The 25,250-nt window shown below is 42.2% G+C and overlaps 1 protein-coding gene across 1 annotated transcript in view; it reads left to right on the forward strand.

The window, feature by feature from the left end:
* SLIT3 (slit guidance ligand 3) overlaps positions 1-25,250 on the forward strand; it is a 592,453-nt gene that overhangs the window by 72,920 nt on the left and 494,283 nt on the right. Inside the window, exon 4 of the mRNA XM_029051206.1 lies at positions 19,110-19,181. Within this exon, the coding sequence (XP_028907039.1) occupies positions 19,110-19,181 (72 nt within the window). The remainder of the gene's footprint in view (positions 1-19,109; positions 19,182-25,250) is intronic.

Consider the following 25,250-nt stretch of genomic DNA (forward strand, 5'->3'; position numbering starts at 1 on the left):
GTTTTGCTGAAGCTGTTTTGGAGATAGGACTCGACTCCTTCTGTGAGCTAAGCACCTTTTCATTAGAATGAAACAAGACAGGTAAAACAGGTACCCATTGAAGGGGATTAGATAGTCATTTAGATTCTCCGCTAATGTAAAATTGCCCATGCTGAATCTTGTTTTGTGTCGTGTTTTATTATACACGCAGTTTCTCTGTTGAGATTACATCTGACCTAATAATAAGTTTAGGCAAGCTCCTCCTCAACTAGGAGTCATGTAATACTTTGCTTATCAATATTGGTCACACTTCCTTATCTAGAAATGGAAAAGCAGTTTTTGCATTTGTGAATGGGTCACACAAAGAATCATAGGTACCTAACTGATTGGAGCAAGATCCTGTGTTTTGGTCAAAGTGATGGTTATCATGGCTGTGTCTTTGAATTCACACTGAGAGCCGGTGTCACCTCGGAAAGAGTCAGAGCACCATACAATTTGAAGAACATTGGAATGGAGAGGCAGAGGAGGAATAAAATTCTGCTTATGGTGTGTTGAAGGGCAAATCCACTTCCTTCTTTGTATCTCAGTTCCCATGACTATAAAATGGGAACAGAGGTATTTCTGGAGTGAGGTGAGGCAAGAATCAAGCGTGGCTCAGTGGAAAGAGCACAGGCTTTGGAGTCAGGGCTCATGAGTTCGAATCCCAGCTCTGCCACTTGTCGGCTGTGTGACTGTGGGCAAGTCACTTAACTTCTCTGTGCCTCAGTTCCCTCATCTGTAAAATGGGGATGAAGACTGTGAGCCCCACGTGGGACAACCTGATTCCCCTATGTCTACCCCAGCGCTTAGAACAGTACTCGGCACATAGTAAGCGCTTAACAAATACCAACATTATTAAGAATCGTCAGGCTTTCTAGGACTGTTTAGAAAAAAAGTTCACTGATAATCATAATGCTAATAATTTTAATAATACTTAAGTGCTTACTATGTGCCAAGCACTTTGATAAGCACTGGAGTAGAAATTAGGTAATCAGATGAGGCACAGTCCCCGTCCACGTGGGGCTCATAGCTTAAATAGGAGTAAGATGTAATCCCCATTTTACAGATGAGGAAACTGAGGCACAGAGAAGTTAAGCAACTTGCCTAAGGACACACAGCAGACAAGTGGCAGAGCTGGGGTTAACACCTAACTCTTCTAACTGCTAGGCCTGTGTCTTTTCACTAGGCCTTGCTAGTTCCAGGTGTTAGTGTTTAATGATGCAGTTGGAGACAGTTTGAGTTTCCCAAAATCTGTTTCCCTGGGAAGTGAGTGTGACAGGGCTCCGAATCTCTCCACCTGTCCACATCTAGGCTACAGTGCAGCAGAGATCCCAAGTCCCTACCTCCAGGATCCCAAGTTTCTGTCTTATTGTTCTACATGCCTCCCTGCTCTCCCCCTATTGAAACTTCCTCTCAGTCTTTGCAGGAAAAACTCCCACTGGGAGCCTGGAACTACTGCACACTATTTTTCCTAACGGAGACCACTGCACAGCTTGCAAGTGTGGGCTGTGTGAATTCTTCGGGGATTGCTCTCTTTTAATAAAATAAATAAATTGCCCCTTGTTCCACCCAAGACTATCCTCTCACTCGTTGGTTCTCATTTACACCTCTGCTTACAAAAGAGCTTAAATTGTTCAGTTCCCTGAGGCCCCTTACTGAGGGAAGTGGAAGGTCTAAGTGAAAACTCCACTCAAGGTCTTATCCAAACTAGTTGTCACCAAAAAATGAAACCCAGATGTTATTTTAGTGAGAAATAAATAAGTGGCCAAGCTGTGGATTGAACCCTAGGTCCCGTTGGATGGGTTCCAGGTGTGTCAGTAGCCGGACTCCCAGGTATCCAAGCCTAAGATTCTTCTTCTGGTCTTAAAGTGAGCTCTCACCCTTGTGGATAGTTAATTAATAATTAGCCCACATACCACAGATCCCATGAGACCTAATCTGATCCTTTCTTAAGTCAGGGAAAAGTGAGCACCGCTCTGCTCTCAGTGAAGTGTGAGCAAGACACTCGGCTCCATAAAAGGAAAATAAGAATAATAAAAGTTGCCTTTGGATTCCCTATGAATGATCTGCTTTTGTTCAGGTACCTGACGTCTTCTTCACAGTCAGCGTATTTGAGTGACCTGTCACAGAGTGAGAAACTGAACTTGTTTGTTGGGAAAAGTGTCAGCATCTTGGGGTTCAATGTTTCAGGTTCTTCTTTTCTCTCTGCCATCAGATGCTCAGTCATTCAGCTGCTGGGAGTTTTCTGGACACTTGGTAGGAACACCACTGAGCTGGGCACTGCTCGGTACCGGTCTCCTTTTTAGTGCATTGTTTGGAGTTTGTGCCCAAAAGAAAGTAAACTCAACTTTACAGTATATAATGCAATTTTGATATTTGAAAATGTAAGGGTAGGGTAAGAGAGGGGAGAAACTCATTCCAGTCTCTTGGTGCTTCTGGGAATAGTCAAATTCTCGATTCAATAGCCCTGATTTCCTCTACTACTCTCCCTTTGCATCACCCACTTGGCTTAGTGGATACTTAGCTTAGCTTAGTGGACACTTAGCTTTAAACACTTTACAGCCACCTTACCCACATTCCTACAGCAGTATCCACAAATCCGTATCCGTAATTTGTTTTAATGTCTGCTTTCCCTTCTAAACTTTATGCTCTTTGTGGACAGGGAGTGTACCCACCAACTCTGTTTTATTGTCCTCTCCCAAGCGCTTAGTACAGTGCCCTGCAATACAGTAAGAGTGGCATGGTAGGTAGAGCATGGGCCTGGGAGTCAGGTCATGGGTTCTAATCCTGAATCTGCCACTGGTCTGCTGTGAGATCTTGGGCAAGTCATTTCACTTCTCTGAGCCTCAGTTATCTCAACTATTACAGTGGAGATTGGGTCTGTGAGCCCCACGTGGGATAGGGAATGTGTCCAACCCAATTTGCTTCTATCCACCCCAGTGCTTAGTACAGTGCCTGACACTTAGTAAGCACTTAACAAATACCACAATTATTATTAATGTTCAGTAAATAGCAATGATTGTTTGGATTATTTGGAGGAGGCCGTGACTGGAAAGTTCTTTCCCTAAACTGATCCCTGGCAGTGCAATTGTAAAGGGAGGGTTCATCAATGCACTCAGAGTTGTCATAACCATAATTTTGGTACTTGCTAAGCACTGACTCTGTGCCAACCATTGCACTAAATACTGGGGTAGATAGAAGACAATCAGGTTGAACACAGTCCCTGTCCCACCCTGGGACTCACGGGCTCACTGGGGTTCACGGAGGGAGAACCAGGTATTTAATCCCATTTTGCAGGTGAGGAAGCTAAGGCATAGAGAAACTATGTAACTTTCTAAGGTCACACAGCAGGTGACCCACTTAGGATATTTTGTTTCTAGGAAATGGTGTGAGTATCCTGAGTGGAGTTAGTGTCTCATTGCAAAAGTTACCCATATCTCCATCGTTGAGGAGAGATCAGATTTTGGTCATGTGAGAAGGAGCTTTGTTCAGGGTGGATTTTGCTAATTCTTTAGGAAAATCTGGAATTTTAGCATCTGGAACTTGGCTGGGAATTTAGGTTCATGTCTGATCTTAAATCACTTTGACTAAAATAGCTTTTGCCTTAAATAGTCTTCAAACACCGTAGTTAGCAAGGAAACCGCTCTCCAAATTGATGAGCGAGAAAGTCTTATTTAACTACCACATTGGATCTTTCTTGGCAACCAATCTACAATGTCATTATTTCAGAGCACATAATTGGGAGTTAAGACCTGAGTCTAATCCCTTATCCACCATTTGCCTACTGTATGACCTTGGACATGTCACTAAATTTTTCTGGACTCTAGCTTCCTTATTTGTAAAATGGGTATTAAATATCTGCTCTCCTTCTCCTTTAGACTGTGGGACAGGGACTATGTCTAATCTATTTCTATTGTATCTACCCCAGTGTTAGTGTTTGACACAAAATGACCACTTAAATGCCATTCTTTTTATTATTATCATCATCATTATTATTGTTGTTGTTATTCTGGAAGCATGCAAGTGGTAAGGCAGATTCACTACCTTCACCGGTTTGCCTTCAGAAAGAACAAGATTAGCTTCCCCCTATGACTCATTCTGGTGTCCTGTATGCAAACTGGTATAATGAATCAGAAATTTGAAGGAGCAGTGCCTTTTCAACCATGCACTGAATAAATATTTATTAGACTGATTATTTTACATTTTTCAAGATGGGGAAGGCACGGCATTTGACTTTCAAATATGACTATCTTAATAGTTATTATTGATATGGATATTGAAATCTTACTACTGGTAGTTTCCTCACATTGGGCATCTGTTTATTACAAGGGAAAAAGAGGTGACTGGAGGCTATCTATGGAGGCTCTGCCTGGGCCACTAATCTAATGCTTCCCAATCCATCTGTCAGACTTCAACTGATTTAATACTCTAAATGTATCTGTAAACTTAGTCTTAGGGAGCCTTGGTGTGTTCTGATTTGGTTTCAGATGGAAAAGAGGGGATTTGTGTTAGATTAGTGTACCATATCCGTTACACATCAGTCCAGGCATCTGGAATCTGTGCATGGAACTCTTTTCAGAATGGAGGAAGCTGGTATAAGAGAGATGGGCAGAGAGATGCAGACGGTGAGGTGGGCAGAGAGACACAGACAGAGAGATGGACAGAGACACAGATGGGGAGAGGGGCAGAGAAATGCAGACAGAGAGATGTGGGTGGGGAGATGGATAGAGAGAGAACAAGAGCTGAGCAGAGAGTGAAACAGGCAGATGGAAAGCAAGAGACAGAGGAAAAGAGAGAGAGAGAGAGAGAGATGGGGAGAGAAAGCATGCGAGCACGCATGCGCATGCAGATGCTAGAACACCTGGAAGTTATTTGCAAAGATCACTGGTTCAGTCCACAGCTTGGGCCATTCATTTATTTCTCACTAAGTGAACATCTGGGATTTAGTTTGAGATGCAAACCAGTGTGGATATGCTCATGAAGATCTGGTTCAACTGGAATGGTTTGCCTGAGTTTGAAGGAAGGGAAGAAGGCGAGCAATAACTCTAAGCTATTCTGCAGACTTTGGTTCAAATGAATTTGAGAAACAAATTAAGCAAAGAAGATTCAGATTGATCAAAGTGACACTGCAATCCACAAATAAGCACTCATAATACCTTTCTCCCTCCTCGAAGTTTTAATAGCATCCAGGTATTTTTCCCTCTTCTGGAAAACTTGGAGAAATGCACCAGGAAGGAAGGTTAGTGAGAGTAGCAGAATCCTAATCATCTAGAGATGAGAGTTAGATCCAGATAGTTACTCCCACGTTCCTTGAATTGAATCTGGAAAAGCTTAAACAACCTTATGTATTCACCCAAATGGCACCTTCTCAGTCAGTCATATTTGTGAGCACTTACTGCGTGCAGAGCATTGTATTAAGCACTTGGGAGAGTACAGTATACTAATATAACATGCACATTCCCTGCCCACAATGAGCTTATGGTCTAGAGAGGGAGACAGACATTAATATAAATAAATTGGAGACATGCGCCTTCTCACTCACATCTCCAGCATTAATATGGCTGTGAAGTTGCAGCAAAGGGAAAAGTCAGTTGGCTAAATTCTTGGAACCAAGATTAGTTTTGAGCAATACGCCTTCATTAAATTTCAGTAAAATACAGCTTGCTGAGGAACTCTGCCTCTGATTCACATTTGTCTATAACTTTATCTGCCAGATATAGCCTAAAGGCCAAAAAAAGAGTTAAAGGTATGAACTGTTGATATAGGGATAACTGGTTGGTTTGTACCATTGTATATGGAAGTGGCTTTGTTCCATTGCTTTCCTCCTCTAAAAGTTATCATCCCCCTTTTGGGGGGCTGGGGGAAACCTCTTATCAGGTTAAGGTATTTACACATTCCTAATAGGATGTCTTTGAAATAACTTCTGGTTTTTTGAGTGGTAGTAGAGGAATACATTAATTGCTTTTGACACAGTAGTGAATCTGCTTTTCAGAGCACTGTCTCAGTTGCCCTGGAAGTTAGCATGGTTCAGTTCATCGCCAACTTGGATAGCCTTTTAGTGTATTTGCAATTTAGTCCTTTTATCAAGTGAAGGGTAAGTGGATTAGTAATCTGCCTAATTTAGAACCTGAGTCCAGATAGGTCTGTGAATAGGGTAGAAAGACTCCTTCTCCGATGTCAATTGTTTCTAGTCCTGAACCAGGCTTACCGTGAGCATTGCGTCTGTTATTCTTGATAGTGAATACTTGATTGAGATTCACCTAAAGTTCTGACCCTCTTTAGCAAGGGCTGAATTTGAACGGGAGCAAGTTCTGCCCCACATCATAGGCTCTGGGGAGTTTTAATGACTTTCAAAGGCAGAGACTGTCCTGCTCAATCTAGTTTTGTGAGTCACGGGCTGTGTGCTCTACCATCATCCATCTTGTGAACATCACTACTTGAGTAATGTCTGTGGCCTGAGATTAGACTCAGACATCGAACCCATGGGGAATCTGGTGAGTCTTGGCTTCAGTGGTCAGTTGAGTGTTAGGAAGAGCCACTGTATTTTCCCTCACAGATTCAGCTCTGAGCTCCCAAGAGAAAAACACATTTTGAATTGGCACCTGTAAGAGGAGTATAGTGCTGCTAGCATGTCAGTATGTGGAGATGAGGTGCCCTGAATCCTTCTTCCCTGAAATGGGCAGTGAGAGGGAAGCCCTATGTTAAAAATGGCTCGATTCTGGGTTACCCCTGCTGCATCCTAGCACCTGTCTCAATCAGTCTGTTCTCACCACCCCCCGTTAAGAGAAAAAGGAATTCAACCATTTTAAATATTCTAATTGGACTCTCAAGGGAAACAAATTATTTACAAAAAGGTTAGAATTTCCAAAGGATTTATAACAGAATCAACAACATATTTCTTAATTATTTCTGTCTCTTCCTTTCTTGATATTTTCTTACTGTTCTGAGTGCCATGCCCTAGAAACCATAGCTCCCGTCACATCTACATTATCTTGCAACAATCAATCAATTGGTGGTATTTATTAGGTGCTTACTATGTGCTGAGCACTTTACTAAACACTTAGGAGGGTACAATACAACAGAATTAACAGGCAAATTCCCTGCCGGTAACAAGCTTACAGTCTAGAAGACAACAAATATGACCCCCTATTTCTGCAAGGCAACTTTTGAGTTTTTGAGATTTAGAACCATAAACTGAGTTCCTTTGATGATCTTGGTATGTTTGAGAAATGTTCTAATTTTTCATTAATGAAAGGTCAATTTATACAAAGTGTCATCTTACCCCTCCAAATTCCACGGCGCTTCGAGAATAAAGCTATCTGTGAGCATGTCAATAAATCCAGTGGTATTTGAGCACTTAGTGTAAAGCACTAAACTGAATAATACTTAGTAATTATAATTATCATACTAATTTTGATATTTTTAAGGGTTTATTCTATGCCAAACACTGCTCTAAATTCAGTATAATCCCATCAGAGATGGTTCCTGTCCCTCTTGGGGCTCAAAGTCTTCAGTAGGAGGGGGGGCAGGTATTTAATCTCCAGTTTACAGATGAGATAATGGAGGCACAAAAGAAGTCGTGACTTGCTCAAGGTGACACAATAGGCCAGTGCCAAAGCAGGGTTTAGAACCGTGGACTGCTGTCTTCTAGACCCATACTTTTTCTATTAGGCCATGCTGCTTCCCAACAAATTAAAGTACTTGTTCCTCCTTACCCTTGAGTGTGCAATCTAAAATGGGTGTCAGACTTAGAGAATCCCATACCAGAGGATGGTGCAGAAGGAAGAATGATGATCCGATGGATTATTTGAGTGACTAAGTCAGAATGAAATAGCAAAATAAATAGTTGAGTATACAGTTGGATAAATGCCGAAGATGAGTATCAGTGCTGAGGGTGACTGTTGGTGTCATTCAGATTGAGGTGTCGAGAATCTTGGAGAGATGGGTTTGAAGATGGAGAGGGCTTGGAACTTGTGGATGTGCAGCCAACAGGCAGTTCCAGGCTGTAGACTGGAAGAAAGATTTGCAACTCCATCAAATCAGCTTCATCAGAGAAAGAAATCTCATTTATCTTACTAATACCCTTAGTGAATGGGGGTCGCCTAACCTTCAAGCCTTTGAGACCACTAGTGCTTCCAGAAGATAATGCAAGGACTGGTTAATGAAAACAAGTCTGAGATCAATGATCTTCTTGAAGCAAAGTGAACAGTGCATCAATAATTTGCAACTCCTAATAATAATTGTGGTATTTGTTAAGCAAAAAGCTTAGAGAAGCAGCTTGGCCTAGAGCCCAGGCCTGGGATTCTGCCTGCTTCTGCCACTTGTCTACTGTGTGACCTTGAGCAAGCCACATAGATTCTCTGTGCCTCAGTTACCTCATCTGTAAAATGGGAATTGACTGAGCCCCATGTGGGACATAGACAGTGTCCAACCTGATTAGTTTGTATCTACCCCAGCACTTAGCACTGTGCCTGGCACATAGTAAATGCTTAACAAATACCATTAAAAAAGCTAATCCTTTAACTCTCCCTCACTCTGTACTCTCCCACCTCCCTTCCTTTCCTAATGCTGGCTGGGCATTTTCTCCCTACCTGTCAAACCAAAATCCTCTTGAAAGGCTTCTTCATCCAATTAATTTCATTGCTGATTAATTTCTTTTTTTTTAAGTCATACAAACACTTCACATATATTTATTTATACCCATCTTCAGCACTTATATATGTTAATATAAGGGGAAGCAGCATAGTCAAGTGGAAAGAACATGAGACTAGGAGTCAGAAGATCTGAGTTCTAATCCCAGCTCTGCCATTTGCAGGCTGTGTGACCTTAGGACAGGACTCTGTCTGACCTGATTATCTTTGTATATTTACCCCAGCAGTGAATACAATGCTTGGCACACAGTGACTGCTTATCAGTGCTATTATTATTATACATCTACACATTCAGTTGTTTAATTTGATTACCCTAGGTATGTATATGCCTGTCAATGGCTTATTCCCAAGTGCTTAATACAGCACATTATACCCAGTGGGTGCTCAATAAATGCTGTTGCGACTACTAAATCTTAAAGAGGCAATAACAATACTTCAGCAATTGTCTTAACACACCTTCATTCATCAAAGATGAAACCCTGTAAGGATTGGCTGACCTGTCAGAGTTTGAAGTTATGGACTTCACTCCCACATGTAAAGAAGTTACTAGGCAAAGCTCTGGAATTTGATGGTATAGTTCTGTCAAGATCTGCAAGGTTGGAGGGAATGTAGTATTTGGATATCTATCCAAGCTTTTCCTCAGTATGTGGACTATTAAGGAAATGCCCCAAAATTTCAAAGATAGTATTTTGACCAACTTCAAGAAAAAAAAAAGATGAAACAGCTTTCTAAGGAAACTACTAAGGACTGGCAAGTTCTTTGGTGCTTGAACCAGCCTGAAAGAAATAATTTAAGTATGTACTCTCAGAATCACAGTGTGGCTTGAGGCTACAGGAAGGTAGAGTGAACATGAGTTTTGTTTCCTATCACATATAGGAAACACACAGAAAAAAAAAACCCATCAAAAGCTCTACAAAGCAGTGTGGCCTAGTGATAGAGCATAGGCCTGGGAGGCAGGAAAATGTGGATTCTAACATTGGCTCTGCCATTTGTCTGCGTTGGGAAAGTCACTTCACTTTTCTGTGCCTCAGTTACAGTCTTCATCCCCATTTGACAGTTGAGGTGAGGCCCACGAGGGACATGGACTGTGTCCAACCTTATTAGCATTTATCTACCCCAATGCTTAAGGCAGTGCCTGGCACATAATAAGCACTTAGCAAATACTACTATTTTTTAAAAGTTCTATATGATATTCACAATATGATTATCTTGAAAAATTTTCAAGATCCTAAGATTATTCCATCATATAATGGGAGGGTTATTGTCAGCTTTGTAGTAAATTGTCAGGCTGTCCACTGCATCCAGTCCTATTCAGTGTGTTCTATGCACCATACTGAAGGAGGTAAACAGAATTCTGCAAACTGGTGTTAAAATATGATGCTAATTCTGTTAGAAACTTTTTGAACCCCATTAGGGGAGGATAATAATAATAAGGGTATTTTTTAAGTGCTTACTATATGCCTGGCGATGTTCTAAGCACTGGATGTCATGTAAGTCTTTGAATCAGACATTCAGTAACTCTTATATGCTAATAATTTCCCCGATTAGACTGTAAGCCCATCAATGGGCAGGGACTGTCTCTATCTGTTGCTGATTTGTACATTCCAAGCGCTTAGTTCAGTGCTCTGCGCATAGTAAGCGCTCAATAAATACTATTGAATAAATGAATGAATGATTTTGCTCTTAGGGCATACCCCAAAAGATATGTAGATGATTATGTACTTCTTTTTCAGAATAAAAAAATTAAAGTAACCTCAATGTCCGATCACTAACCTGAAGAAGACTATTTTCATTTACCAGCCACCACCTGATAAATCCTATGTAAATGAAACATTTCCAGAGTTGAATGCCTCCAATGAGTTGTCCTACTTAGGCAGTTTGTTGCCTGGTGTTCAAGATGAGAGGAAGAAGAGGAAGCTGAATCAAGAAGGCCCAATTACCCTTTTTAAAATGGACAGTGGTGCAAATATGGAATCAAGCATCAACCCCAACTGTAAGGCATTTATAATGTCCACCCTGTGTTTTGGCTCTAGGGCTGGGCTTAAACTCAGTTATGCTACAATGTGTAAACAGAATTAGGGATTGCTCTTCCAACAGTGAATGTCTTTTTATTACAGTGAGACTCAGTGCTGAAAGAAATGATTGTATACATGTGCAGTGTCAAATATGGTGAATAGTACAATATGAGTTTACCTTAACATGGAAGAGCTCTGCAAGAATGTAACCCCTGACTGTGTTGCAGGTGCTACTTCTGACTTTTAGAGGAGCTCTATCAGCCACACCAGTGTGACATATTTCACATCAAATGACAAGATGGGATCATAGTATCTGGAATATAGCCAGATCATCAGTTTCCAAGCTGTGCACAGCCCATGACACACTTCCTAGGTGGGCCATTTGGAAAAAATAATGCCCAAACAGCTTGCACTATGGTATGCTATTATGAGGAGGCTATAAACAATATGGAAAGGAAAAAATGTGAGAGAGAGAAGATATAATGGAACAAAACCACAGGCCATGTGGCATAGCTGTGGATAGCTGAGTAATGCCAACAGTTGACTGGCCCGGGTGGGATTCAGTTATAAATGGGATGACAATCTTAATGCAAAGGCTCCAAGAAGATCACCTCAGTCCAAAGCAGAAACTAGATTGCCGTCACGTTCCAAAGGTGGCCTGGGAACCCTGTTCCTCATGGCGCTCGTGCACCAAGAGATCGGATATTTAATCCTCATTTTACAGGTGAGGAAACTAGGATACAGAGAAGTTAAGTGTCTTGCCTAAGCTCACACGGCAGGCAACTGTGGTAGTTGGCATTAGGACTGGAATAAATGCTCTTGGTGCGAGGCCATGCTGCTTCATTTTTATATGTAAATGATGTGGAAGGGCCTGCCTACTCAGCATCACTCATCATACCCACTGATAAAATTCATCATGGTGAATGTCGCCTTCCGTCTGTGTGAACTTTCCAACAGTTCTACTGGGATCCCTGGGAATGAACCATCTCTGCATTTCCCATTAATACTGTTTTTGTTCTTGATGATGGAGACCAATGGAAGCGGCCACTTTTATTCGCATTCTCGGTTGACGTCTGTGCCAAGTTACCAAAGGGAAATCATCGGCTTGAAGAAGGACGGTTGCACTGGAAATAACAAACCCCAATATTGCGGTTTTAATTTTTTTAATATCTTTGCCTGAGATTCCAATAGAAGTTCATCATACTCTCCCTATTGACCTTTGTCTTTTCATTCAAGGTCTTTATAAGCTCAAAGGATATTGTGTTTATGACATCAGATAGACATGTGTGCAGGATCAATTTATGGTAAAAGTCAGAGGTAAGGCCCTCTTGGGTCATCAGGTGGCTTTCCCACAAACATCGAGTAATTGGTGGAAAATTGGTCCAACATGGTATTGCTAAGTGTAATGCAAACAGGTTTTGGAGGTTCTTTTGGAGAGTCCTAAAATCTTGGACCCTGGAGGTAAACCCAATGTGTTAGGCAGGATGGAAACAGCTCTCATGCAACTCTGAGCATCAACAGCATGAATTTAGATGCTGGAGATATGTGTAATCCTACAAAAGGCACTTGGGAAGAACCCCTTCTAGACTGTAAACCTGGTTTGGGCAGGGATTATCTCTCTTTATTGCTGAATTGTACTTTCCAAGTGCTTAGTACAGTGCTCTGCACACAGTAAGGACTCAGTAAATACGATTGAATGAATTGAGTGAATGAATCCACTGAAAAACGACTTAAAGGTGGTCCCTCCCCAGAAGGAGCTTACACTGGAAGGGAGGCTGTTGGGAGAGGAGAGTAACCAAAATCATTAACAAAAGGACACTTATGCAAGTTCAGCTTAGCATCATTCCCCAGAGGGTCAGCACAGGTCCTCTTCTCCCTCCCTACAACCTTGCCCAGCAAACAAAGAAACAAAAAACCCCACATAGACGTATGGGGGGCAATTTGAAAATGGTTTTGGTTTTTGATCCTGAAGAAAACTTGCAGGAGAAATGATGAAATGAAGCAAATGACACCGTATGTTAAAAGATTGATGATAGGTTCTGTGTAATAAGGAGGGAGAGAAATGACAGGGTTGGCACCTATCTCATTCTGGCAATGCTCTGGGATGCAAACTCTCCCGTTCTGTTCCTCCCACCCTTCTGCAGAGGTGGTGATTCGAGTTCAGAATGGAGGAAAGAGGATTTGAGTTCTGTGGCCATGAGTGCAATTGACTTTCTACCTGCTGCAAATGCAGTTCCTTTCATGCAAAGGCTCCAAGATCACCTCAGTCCAAAGCGGAAACTAGATTGCCGTCACGTTCCAAAGGTGGCTTGAGAACCCTGTCCCTCATGGGGCTCATGCACTAAGAGATCAGTATTTAATCCTCATTTTACAGGTGAGGAAACTAGGATACAGAGAAGTTAAGCAGAGGCTGTCCTGCTGCTTCTCTTTACTTTGGATTTCCAATCAATCAGGGTTATTTATTGAGTGCTTACTGTGTTGAGAGTACTGTACTAAGCTCTTGGAAGAGTGTAGTTTAACAGAGTTGGTAGACATGCTTCTTGCCCACAAGGGCCACCTCCACTTTCGTCCGTACAATGTACTTGACGCCAGTTCAGCCTAAATTCTAGGACTCACCCTCTGCCACTGTTAGTCAGTCCCTGCCCCAGTCCTGCTTTATCCCCTCTGACTCGCCCTCCTCCCCAACTTGCTAGTTCAGTTTTTGTTATTTTGGGGATCTGTCACCATCTTTTCCATGAACTTTTTCTGCCTCTCCTGGATAAATCATGCCACTGTGATGATTTTCTTCTTGAGAAATGTCAGCCACAGATCACTTACATTATTTCCCTAACTCAGCCATATGTATTTATCATTTGTTATGCCTTGCAATGACCTTTCATGGGATAATGATTAGTATTTTTAATGCTTTGATCTGGACATGTTGATTTTCTTGAAAGTACCAGGATGGCATGAGAGCCATGTCCACCAAAGAAGTGGTCAAAGGAATGGATATCACATCAGTGCTTAGCACATAATAAGCACTTAACACATACCATCATTATTCATTCAGTCTTATTAATTGAATGCTTACTCTGTGCAGAACACTAGTACTTGGAAGAGTACAGTATAACAGTAAACAGACATTCCCTGCCCACAACAAGCTTACATTTCATTATTAAATCAGTAGTCAGAGAAACTCCTATGTGCTCTTTGAGGCACTATTCTTTCTTTTTTTCCTTCAAGCGGGAGTTTTGGTGTCCACACAGCTGCTTTACTTCACACTGTTCTGTGTGTGTCTGTGAGTGTGTGAAAGAGAGAGAGAAAGAAAGATAGGAAGGAAGGAGTTCCAAGGAGTACTGTAGTATGTGGCTGATCCCCATCACCCCCACAGGAAATAGGCAGTAGCCAGCCTCCTCACTGCCACTTTTCTGCCAAGGTTTGCTTACCCCAGTTGTCTAGTTGAGAAGCGGCGTGGCTCAGTGGCAAGAGCCCGGGGTTGGGAGTCAGAGGTCATGGGTTCGAATCCCAGCTCTGCCACTTGTCAGCTGTGTGACTGTGGGCAAGTCACTTAACTTCTCTGTGCCTCAGTTCCCTCATCTGTAAAATGGGGATTAAGACTGTGAGCCCCACGTGGGACGACCTGATTCCCCTGTGTTTACCCCAGCGCTTAGAACAGTGCTCTGCACATAGTAAGCGCTTAACAAGTACCAACATTATTATTATTATTATTAACACAACCTTCTCTGTCACCTCATGACTGCCCTGCAAGAGCCACTGCAGATGTGAGGAATTGCCTGGTGGCAAAGGTTGGCGTGCCCCGACTATGGAATTTGTTCCTCTAGTTGTTTTTTGTTTTTCCAAGCTAGCCACAGATTTTGCAGGCACAAAAGGAGACATCCAAGGCTCTGCAGCGTATCTTAGGCGGGCTAATCACTGCCATGGGCCACACATAGAGGAATGAGTGAGTCAGCTGTTGGGAACTTGGAGAGGGCAAAAAGATCTTTATATTCAAGTTTGCCTCCCCTTCTAGACTGTAAGCTACTTGTGGGCAGGGAATGTGTTGCTTTGTACTCTCCCAAGCATTTAATACAGTCCTATGGGAGCAGAAGTATTCAGTAGATGTTAAGTAGGATTAAAAAAGAGTAGATAAGACTATCTACCCCCGCCTCTCTTTCTATATATATAAACATTCTCACATATATAGATATAGATTTTAAATATATATGTGTGTATATATGAAGAGAGAGAGGAAGAGGATTTTTAACTGAGGTGAAACGAGAGGGGAGGCAAGCAGAGGTTCTTCATTCTGCCTTTTTCTGAAGCTATAAGAAGGCCGTGTGAGTGAGAAGACCCATGAAAACTTTTCTCAGTTTGGACTCAAGTTAACTTTGGGCTTTGTACTAAGCAGGAGTTTCCTGCCTCCAGCCTCAGCCTGCGTGGTCACTGGGAAACAGAGCAATGTGAGTGATTAGAGAGAGAGTGCACCATTAGTCAGAAAAGCTAAAAATACATACTTGCCCTTGGTATCAGGTCGAGCGAGATATTTCATTGAATTTTCTTTTACTTTGTGGGGGTTATTCATATGGTAGCCATATGAAAACTCCGGCATTTCAGAACCTCAGCCTTCGTCTGTTCCCCGTGGAAGAACTTTCAGGCCAAATAGGCAGAGTAAACATGAATAAATCCTGGAACGGAATGGAAACGAAATGCACTGGGACCGATCCGAGGCAACTTAGTGCTTGGCTCTCCATTGGTGAAGCTGGAAGGGCTGCAGGGATTTTTAGGAGTGGGGCCTGGCTGGCCTGATCTGGAATTCTGTTCTGGGGTAGTAAAGATGCATGCAGTGCAGATTGGCTAAATTTGGTTTTATTTCATTATTGTCTTGTCACAAATAGCAGCAAGAATCCAAAATGACTCCTTTCTGTCGTCCTGTGCCTACTGTTTATTTTCTAGCTTGAACTATGTTTTTTCCTAGCCGGAAGTTTTAATGCAGAAGTCTCCCACCTTAAGGAACGTGGATTTAGATTTTAGGTCCAAACTGATTTTCGTTAGTGATGTTTGTTGTTTCTGCTGTAATTCTGTAGTGAACAATGAGGTTTCATTCAGCTCTTCATTACTGACCAGTCCACCACTGTCCCATCTTTGCTGACATTAGTTTAGACCCTCCCAAGGACTTAGTTCAGTGCTCTGTACATAGTAGGTGCTCAGTAAATACCATTGATTGATTGATGATGAGCCCAGAAGAAGCTGTTCAGGAGTGAAGCTAGAAGCAAGGCAGAGTTATTAAGGTAGGGGTGATCACACTGGAAGAACAGCAAGTACAGGTTCAACAGAAAGAGGAGAGAGAGGGAACAGGTTGGCTGAAAGCAACAACTGGTTGAAATACTGAGCATTAGCTTGTCCATCTAATAATTATAATGTTGGTATTTGTTAAGTGCTTACAATGTGCAGAGTACTGTCCTAAGTGCTGAGGTAGATACAGGGTAATCAGGTTGTCCCACGTGAGGCTCACAGTTAATCCCCATTTTACAGATGAGGTTACTGAGGCACAGAGAAGTTAAGTGAGTTGCCCACAGTCACACAGCTGACAAGTGGCAGATCCGGCATTCGAACCCAGGACCTCTGACTCCCAAGTCCGGACTCTTTCCACTGAGCCATGCTACATCTAGATGGCTCAATTTCCAGAAAAAACATTTGACAGGTCTGAATTTTCCAGCCTTAGTAAAAGGCAAATAGGGCAGAGGAATGGCATCTTCCCTCCAGGTGTAACATTTGGTCATCCATCTTTGCAAGGTCGGTTCAGGTCAAGCGTGGCCCAGCAGACAAGATCTTTGCTGCCAATTAGATAGAGAAGAGACGCAGTGAACAGCATGGAGAGCTCTATGTGGAGTTTATAGACCTTGTTAAAGTATCAGAAAGCCTTGTGAAGTGCAAATTACTGAAAAGGTGTGGCTGTGCTGAACTGATAGCCAAGAGACTACATTTACTATGTGATATGATTATTCATCTAGAAGTCGCACGTCCTCTTCAGGTTCTTTCCCCATTACTAATGGAGTAAAGCAAGACTGTTCCATTCAATCATGTTTATTAAGTGTTACTGTGTGTCAAGCACTGTACTAAGTGCTTGAACTGCATACTAGGCCCCAGTCCTATTCAACTCTATCTGTACAGCCATGTGAAAGACTTAGCTAAGAATCTGGAAGGGAATGTCTTATCTTCTGGGAAACACTTCCAGTTCAGTAGGCTGAGAACTTCATGAAAAGGCTCATCACACCTATAAGAGCTCCTGAATATTGATGACTGGGCTTTGCTAGCATGCACACAAGAAAACATGAAGAGAATTGCGAATCCCCTTGCAGAATCAGGAATGTGCCAAAGATTGCCAGTCAGTCTGAAGAAGGCTGAGTTTAGGAACCAGTCCACAACCTGACGGAAATACACACAAATGATGATTGAGATGCCCAACGATCAGCCGAATCAATCAGTCGATGGCATTTGGGCGCTTACTCTGTGCAGAGCACAGTGCTAAGAACTTGGGAATGTACAATACAACCAAATTGGTAGACACATTCCCTGCCCATAAGGAGCTCACACTCGAGAGGAATGGTGTTGTGAAACCTTTTGATAGGCAGCGAAGGAGTAATGTAAATATAGAAAGGTACTGTGCTCCTTGGGAGATACAAAAATAGCCTACAGTGCCAACCCAACATCAAAAGCCAGGTATTTAATATTCTTTATTTAACTATGACTATCATATTCAACTTCCAGGGCGGTTCTACCAATGCCTCGTTCTTGTGACACTGCACACCAAAGGGAACAACAGAATCATAAACAATGAGGTCCTGCAATGCAGTCAGGCCCCTAGCATCAAAGTGTGGCTTGTTTCATCACACCTCTGCTGTCAGAGACATGTGAGGATCATGGACCATAGCAGGATATCCACACTAGTACCCTGTGGGGAGCTGATCTGGGGAAAAGACTCACTTTATGGGCAGAAGAAACATTTGAAAGTCACCAGAAGTAAAAACTGAAGTGCTGTGGCATAGCTGCAGACAGTTGGGAGAGATCATCAGAAGACAGATCAGCCTGGAGGGCAGAAATCAAAAACGGGCTAACCATTTGGGAGCACAGGCTTCTACGAGATAACACAGAATGGAAAAATAAAAACAGCTCCAGGCAGTGCAAAACAAACATAGCAGCACAGCAAAGACCGACCTTTAGCTGCACATGGTGTGGAAAGGATTGTTAGTCTCAGATTGATTTTATCAGCTACACTGATAATATTTCTCCCCATCAGTTACATCATCTTCCAATCTGAAGGACAACTACATCCATTTTCAGAGAGATAAATCACTCTTTGCACCTTTCACCCATGGCCCTGAGTTGTGGTGAGTCTTCCAAGAGATGATTCAATGAAAAGCTGGGGTGGGCCATGAATAGTTGCATCTATACAGCGTAAAAACCTGGGTTTTCACCACCCCCAACACCACACTTTTCCACTTTTCTATGTGTGCTGACAGTAAGTACACTAGGTAAGGCCCCACAGTAACCCAGAGTGGTTGGGATATTGAATTTATTCTGTAGTTTAGCTGTATGCTGTTGGGGAGGGGAGGAAGGTAAAGGAAGAAGAGCCAGGTTCGAGTTCTAGCTCTACCCCTGGACTGCAGTGTGACATTGGGTAAGCCACTTACAGTTTCTTTATTCATGTCTCTCTTTACCTCTTTCTTCAAGCATGAGCCCTATGTGAGTTAAAGACTATGGTCAGTCTGATTAACCCATATCTTCCTTTGTATGTAGCAGAGGAAAAGCTCTTAACAAGCCACATGAATAAAGGTGTAGAGGGAAGGCCAAGAGGAGGGCTTGAAAGAAACTGTTCAGAACTTAAGAAAATACATTTTGAAAGCAAAAGGCAAATCCCGTCGCCTAGAAGCGTTAGCGTCTCTTTGCTGAAAAGAGATCTGGTTGTGCTGAGCAGAACACTGACCCAGTTATTGCATCCACTTTTGGCCATGGATGGGAAGCTAACAGTTTTGTAGATAAGCAGGAACCCTCATGTTAGGGAATCTGGGGGCAGAGGCGTATTTCTGGAATGGTAACGTATTTAGATGTTGGGCTGAGGATTTCTCAAAAACAAGTTGCCTTCAAGTGGGGAAGTACCTAATGGAATTCTTTGTTGGCTGAAACTCTTTTTTTTAATTTTCAAAGTATTTGCCTGGCTGGACTAGTGACATTGGAAGGTGCAAAGATTCTGGCAATCATCTGCCCTTCTATTCTACCTAGGGATGTGTGTGTTCGTGTGTGTTTTTCATGTCAAGTTCTCAGGATATTTCCTCTGGTGGATAAGAGAAGCTATTTGGGAACAGAAGAAAGGTGAGTCTTGATCTGTCCCATTAGTTTGGACATTCCTGTAATGCCCTTTTGTGTTCTGTTTCCTTTACATTCTTAGACGACTGAACAAGAATAAACTCCAAGTTCTTCCAGAACTGCTTTTCCAGAACACCCTGAAGTTAACCAGATTGTAAGTACAGCTTTGACTCTTACGTTACAGTGTGTTTTTATTTACTCTGGTTAACATGGATAATGCATTTGCCACAGCTTCGTTCAGCAATTTTGCTATTGTTGCAGAGCAGGGGATCGGTTTAATTAAAAGTGGTTCAAATATTAACTGAGGTGTGGCCAACGCAGGAAACGGAATTAAAGGCAAAAAAAGCAGCCATGAGGCTTTGCTGTTCCTTCCACCCTCTGGGAGTTGAGCGCTTCAGAGATCAGTGAGGATGAGTGAGTGTTTCGATTAGTTGGAAGCTTCATTGTGAGGGCGAGCTGTGTAGGCTACCAGCTCATTGTACGGCTTTTGGGTCGAACTGCCCACTGAGAAACATCCACGTTGGTGAGATTTGAGACAAGCTTCCTGGCATGGAGCTATTTATCTCAGAGAGCTGCTGTTAGAACATGTCTTTTTAACTAAACCAAGACTCTGAAAGACAGATTCCTCTGGCTGGAACGGTGCCTGCTATTTGAAGACAGAGCATGGACGGCATGCTCCCTGCATCTCTTGGGCATTGAAGACTCTGTTTAGATGATGGTTTTGGAGTAAAAGTAGAACGATTGTTATGTACTGTTAGGAGTAATGAGGACAATGGAGAAAATGGGTCCACCTACTCAGCTGAAACTATGTAAACTGGTAAATGTGTTGGAATTGGGAATGAGAGTTGGTACTGACTTGAAAGTGGATGCGTATTTGATGATAATGAATTAATTGTGACTCTGGTGCTGAATTTATTTAAGCTTTTTCTCTTTGGGCTTCAGGGTAGTGTGGTATTGTACAGGAGAAGCCTAAGGACATTTTGGACAGTTCTACAGCATCTGCGTAGAGAGGAAGTCGGATTTCCATAACTTTCTGAACCATGCAAGGAATGGCTTACCTGCTTAAAGTATGGGGAGCAGAATTTATGGCCTGGCTGGTGAAACTGTAAAATCACAGCAGGGTGGCTGAAAAGTTGCGATTTCCATGTGGGTTTTTAATAATAATTGTATTTAATACCTATTTGTGCAATCAAACAATCCATGTAGGCACTGCAATAAATTTTTCTTCCTGGGGAAATAAAAAACACATGGCACTGGCCAGGATTCATTTAGGAATCTCTCTTCTATTATGAATTTTTTAAAAAAGATTTTTTTGGGGGTCTGAGTTTAAACATGAAAGGGTTGGATGGAAATCAGAAATAGAAGAATCTTTCCTCCTCATCACCAAGAGAAACCTGCACTTTGTCAGGATCTCCTCTCGCAGTACTTTCTGTTCCAAAATGTTCCGTCAATTCTGTCAACACCCCACTCCTGGAGACAGGGCCCGTCCTCCATTCTATCTGTCATATGATGAGGATATACCTGCATAGTCACTTTTGGCACTGGAGTGTATTTAGATCTGTGAGATTTGAGTGCGTTTGTGAAGACACTCTGCTTTAGTTTGTAACTGAGCCAAGAGGAGCAGAGTCTAGAAAACTCTCGCTCAGTTAGAAACTAAAGCAGAAAACTCTAGACTCTTCTCCTAGAAGTAGTGAGTTCTAATCCTGTCTCTACCACGTGCCTGCCGTGTGACCTTGGGCAAGTCATTTAACCTCTCTGTGCCTTACTTATCTCAGTTGTATAATGGGGATTGAATCTTCCTTCCTCTGAAAAACTGAGAGCCCCATGAGGGGCAGAGACAGTGTCCAATCTGATTATCTTTTATCTACCCTAATGCTTAGTACAGTGCCTGACACATAGTGAGCGCTTAACTGCTTAACTGCTTAGAGAAGCAGTGTGGCTCAGTGGAAAGAGCACGGGCTTTGGAGTCAGAGGTCATGGGTTCGAATACCGACTCGGCCACTTGTCAGCTGTGTGACTTTGGGCAAGTCACTTCACTTCTCTGTGCCTCAGTTACCTCATCTGTAAAATGGGGATTATGATTGTGAGCCCCAAGTGGGACAACCTGATTCCCCTGTGTCTACCCCAGCGCTTAGAACAGTGCTTGGCACATAGTAAGCGCTTAACAAATACCAACATTATTATTATTATTAACAAGTACCAGTCAATAAACAGACAAAAAGTTTCAAACTTTTGTGGTAATTTACCCATTTATTCAAATATCTTTGTCCTTAAATTGTTTCTACCACCAGTCAGACTTTGTCAGCCTGCTGTTAAACTATACACATAATCAGTTTTTAAACAGTGAGGACAGATGATATGCTATTTATCTTTGTAATATGTACCTGCTCTCTGGCAAAGGAACACTTCTAAAAGAGTTTGCTTCGGCTATTTTAAAGGGGTTCTAATCTGAATGGTTACAGTATTTTAAGTTAGTCCTAGTGCCCCCTTTAGGGTTAGGGTTTCGTGTGTATGTGTGAGAAACATCATCCACCACTTTTGAGGCACCTATGAAGGGAGAGGGGTGAGGCAGAGAATTGATTTCAGGTCAGAACGGCAACTCTTGGATCCCCCCTAAGATGTGAACCCTGGGAGTCTGGGTTAGTCTAGGCTCCACTAGACCTGAGTGCCAACTGAAGAGGCTAGTTCTTTATTTTTTCCTAGGCAACTTGTGGGAGAAGGGGGAAGAGAAGAAGAAAGTCCAGTTGACAAGGTGCAAGCTAGATGATGTGTCTGGTTTGAATACACTCTTAGACTTACTTTCCACTACAGGTAGAAGACAAGGGCTTTTAATTAGTTTGGATTAATTTATCATACCTGAAGACCCTTGCACTGAGGAAGATGAAAATATTGATGCTCTATTGCATTTAATTTCTTGAATTAGAAAGTTCTGGAGGGGGAAATAGGAAGAACAGTTAATATCAGCTTCTCAACAGAAAAGGGTTGGAAGTGTCTGATGTCTTTTTGGCCTTACCCTGCTCTGGATCTTCTCCATGCTTTTAAATATATGATGACCCAAATCTGACACCATATTCTATAAATTTTGACCCATGCCCAGTAAAATGAAAGAGTTTCTTCCAGGCTCCTACATGCTCTTACATCAGCTAATATGTCCAGGATTACATTGACTTGTTCAGTGATAGTCCTTGGATGACTCATATTCAGCTTGTGGATAATGGTGATGCCAACCTCTTCTCCTGGATTTGGCCTGGGGCAGTTTATCCCCATTATGAATTTGTGGTACTTGTTCTTTGTCCCCAAATGCTCCATCTTGCATTTATCATTTTTAATTTCATTCTGTTTTGTAGTAACTGTTTTGAATTTAAAAGGTCTATTAAATGTTTATTTAACAATTTTAGTCAAATAATCACTCATACTAGTGATAGGACATAAGCATAGCTTTATTTTGCAATTATTTCTACTTGATATTTGATAGGATTATAAATGTTGTGAGGTTCAAGACGATGATCTTTTCTTTGGGTTTTGGAAGAAACAAAGGAAAGCCTGAGGAGGCCACAGGAAAATGTTGAACATGATATGAAATACACATTTCACTAACTAGCTGCTTCACTTTGAAAATTCTCAATCCAAGTTGTATTCCAAAGAATTTGAGGCCATTAAATTTCAGCTCCAGGAAAGTATAGCTTTAGTGATCCCGGATGATTCTAAAAGGGAGTGCAGGTCAAGTACAGGGAAGTGTTTGCCAGAATGTGCATGTGTGTGCACGCACATGCACACATTTGTGGGTTGCAATCCAAACGAGGCACATAATGAAACTTTTGAAGCCTCTATATCCAAAGATGACTGCAAAATCTACCCATCGGTTTGTATGTTTGAGTGTAGCCCTGCATAAATACGTGCCTGCACGCACACCCATATGGCAATATATAAATCATCTTGCAATATATATGTATATATTTGATTATATCTGTGTAGCTTTATATTCATAGAGATAATAAATTGATAAGCCTTATGGGAAGAGAAATGTAACATGCAATTTCCTCACAGACTTCATACCCAAGTGATTTGGTGACAGAACAGTTGGAAAACATCCCACTAAAGTAGTTTGTTTTGCTTCAACGGTCAGCTCACCTTGGGTTGCGATTAGGATTTGAGGCCTCAAAGGGTGGACAGGGCAGTCTCAGCTTTTGGCATGAATGCGTGCCTGTGAAAATCAGGCTCATTGTATTGAACACTGGATTGCAGTTTCCAGAAGCATAGCCATTTACTGCTGTTAAAAATGTCATTGATGCAGAGTATTGTATGTGTCCCCGCCCCCCTGCCCTCAGCACTGAATGTTTCCTTGGTTCTAATCATTTCTTTTACTTTGCATTATGCTTCAGGGACTGTGAGTTTTGCCAGATGCTTGAAGGTTGATTCAATTTTAATTTTCATCTGGTCATGCACATGATTGGTCTTTGTATTTCTCCTTCGAGTTTGGTTCCATGGTCACTAGTTCTTGGCACAGATATTGAGTCAAAATACAGATGAAGCATAGGTGAAGAAAAGAGTTTTCCTCCATTCTTCCTGTTCTCCACTGGAGCTGTATCTAGTTGGGGGAAGCCATCTGGGGAGCTATAGGTAAGTAAATTTCCTAATGGGAATAAGTAGTTTTGGTAGAATAAGCAGTAGAGAAGCAGCATGGCCTAGGAGTCAGAGGACCTGGGTTCTCATCCTGACACATGTCTGCTCTGTGATCTTGGGTAAATCACTTATCTTCTCTGTGCCTCAGTCACCCCATCTATAAAATGGGAATTAAATCCTCCTCCCTAGGCTGTGAGCTCCATGTGGGATAGGGACTGTGTCCAACCTGGTTAACTTCTATCTACCCCAGCGCTTAGAACAATCCTTAGTAAGTCCATAACAAGTACCATTATCATTAGTGGTCCTTACGGTGGTCAGCACTTCTGCCGTATACATTCTCTTGAATTGTTTTCTCTCCATCAGTAGCATCACCTTTGAACCGAAGGACAACTCTGCTATTACTGCTAATAGTATCTCTATTACAAAACATTCCACCACTACTACTAATACAGATTCTTTTAAGGAGAAATGTTACTTCCCTTTCCCTCCCCACCAACCAGTGGGGATGAGTGATTGCATGCACGTTTCAATCAGCCTGCCATTTCCCTTGTGGTCTCTTTTAGGTCCCTGGTCTCATACCCATAACTGAGGTCTGGAGGATTAAGAGTTGAAACTTTAAAAACTAATGAAAATTCATAGACCTACACAGGATGTTTTCAAGTGGATCTTGCTATGCACCCTGCTGTTTATGGGAGGCAGATTTGGATTCTAGCAGCGGAAACTCTTCAGCCGGTCAGACAAGCTGAAGCACTTTCCAAAGTGTATAGGTAGCCCTTATGCTGAGGAACCTTCTACCAGCCTGCAAAAAGCAAGCTGTGACTTTACAATGCCTTGGAATTACAGAATATGCTTGTAATTTTTACAGTTTTGCACAGGCTTCGTTGCCACATCTGGTTGATATTACCGGCAGGGATATATGGGGGAATAAACCATGGACTGGAATGTGAAACATCCCACAAAATGAGTTTCTTGTAGATTGCTGCATAAAACATTTTGAGTCCCTCTCGTTGTTTGGAAGGGCAACTTGCGTGATTTCATAGGTTTAATATTTTCTTTGGTTCACAAGGTAAGGGTTTCAGCTCAGGATTTTGGGAGCAGGTCCAAGGTTATTTTGTGAAGATATGTGCAGTGTTGATAATTCTAAGTTCACCACTGACCTCTTCTTCCCAGTGTTGGGGTTAAGGAGGGAATCGCTCGTTGAGTGAAACCAAAAGAACTGCTGATGGCTGTCTAATGCAGGACAGCCACAGCCAGGTCAAGGGCAAACCCAAGTGCTTCATGGGAGGGTTTGTTTCGTAAGAAAGAAACTTCATGTTAATTGAAATTCTGACTGGATTTTTGGATCGTAATGGGAAGACCTATGTAGTTGAGTGGACATAACTATCTTTGTCTTTCCTATCCGGTCTCTCCCTTCCTTGTGAAGCCAGAGGGAGTTTGAGAAAGTGAACTAATGGAGCTAGTTTGAGAGGAGAGCTGTCGCCTGGCAGGTCTGATGGGAGAGGGAGTTCCAGGTTGTGGAAAGAGTGTGAACATGAGGTTGCAAGTGGGAGAGGCAGGAACTAGTTGTTTATCTTGAGGTACAGAGAAGGCAAGCTAGGGT

Source organism: Ornithorhynchus anatinus, chromosome X1 (genome assembly GCF_004115215.2).
Source record: "Ornithorhynchus anatinus isolate Pmale09 chromosome X1, mOrnAna1.pri.v4, whole genome shotgun sequence".
Lineage (NCBI taxonomy): Eukaryota > Metazoa > Chordata > Mammalia > Monotremata > Ornithorhynchidae > Ornithorhynchus > Ornithorhynchus anatinus.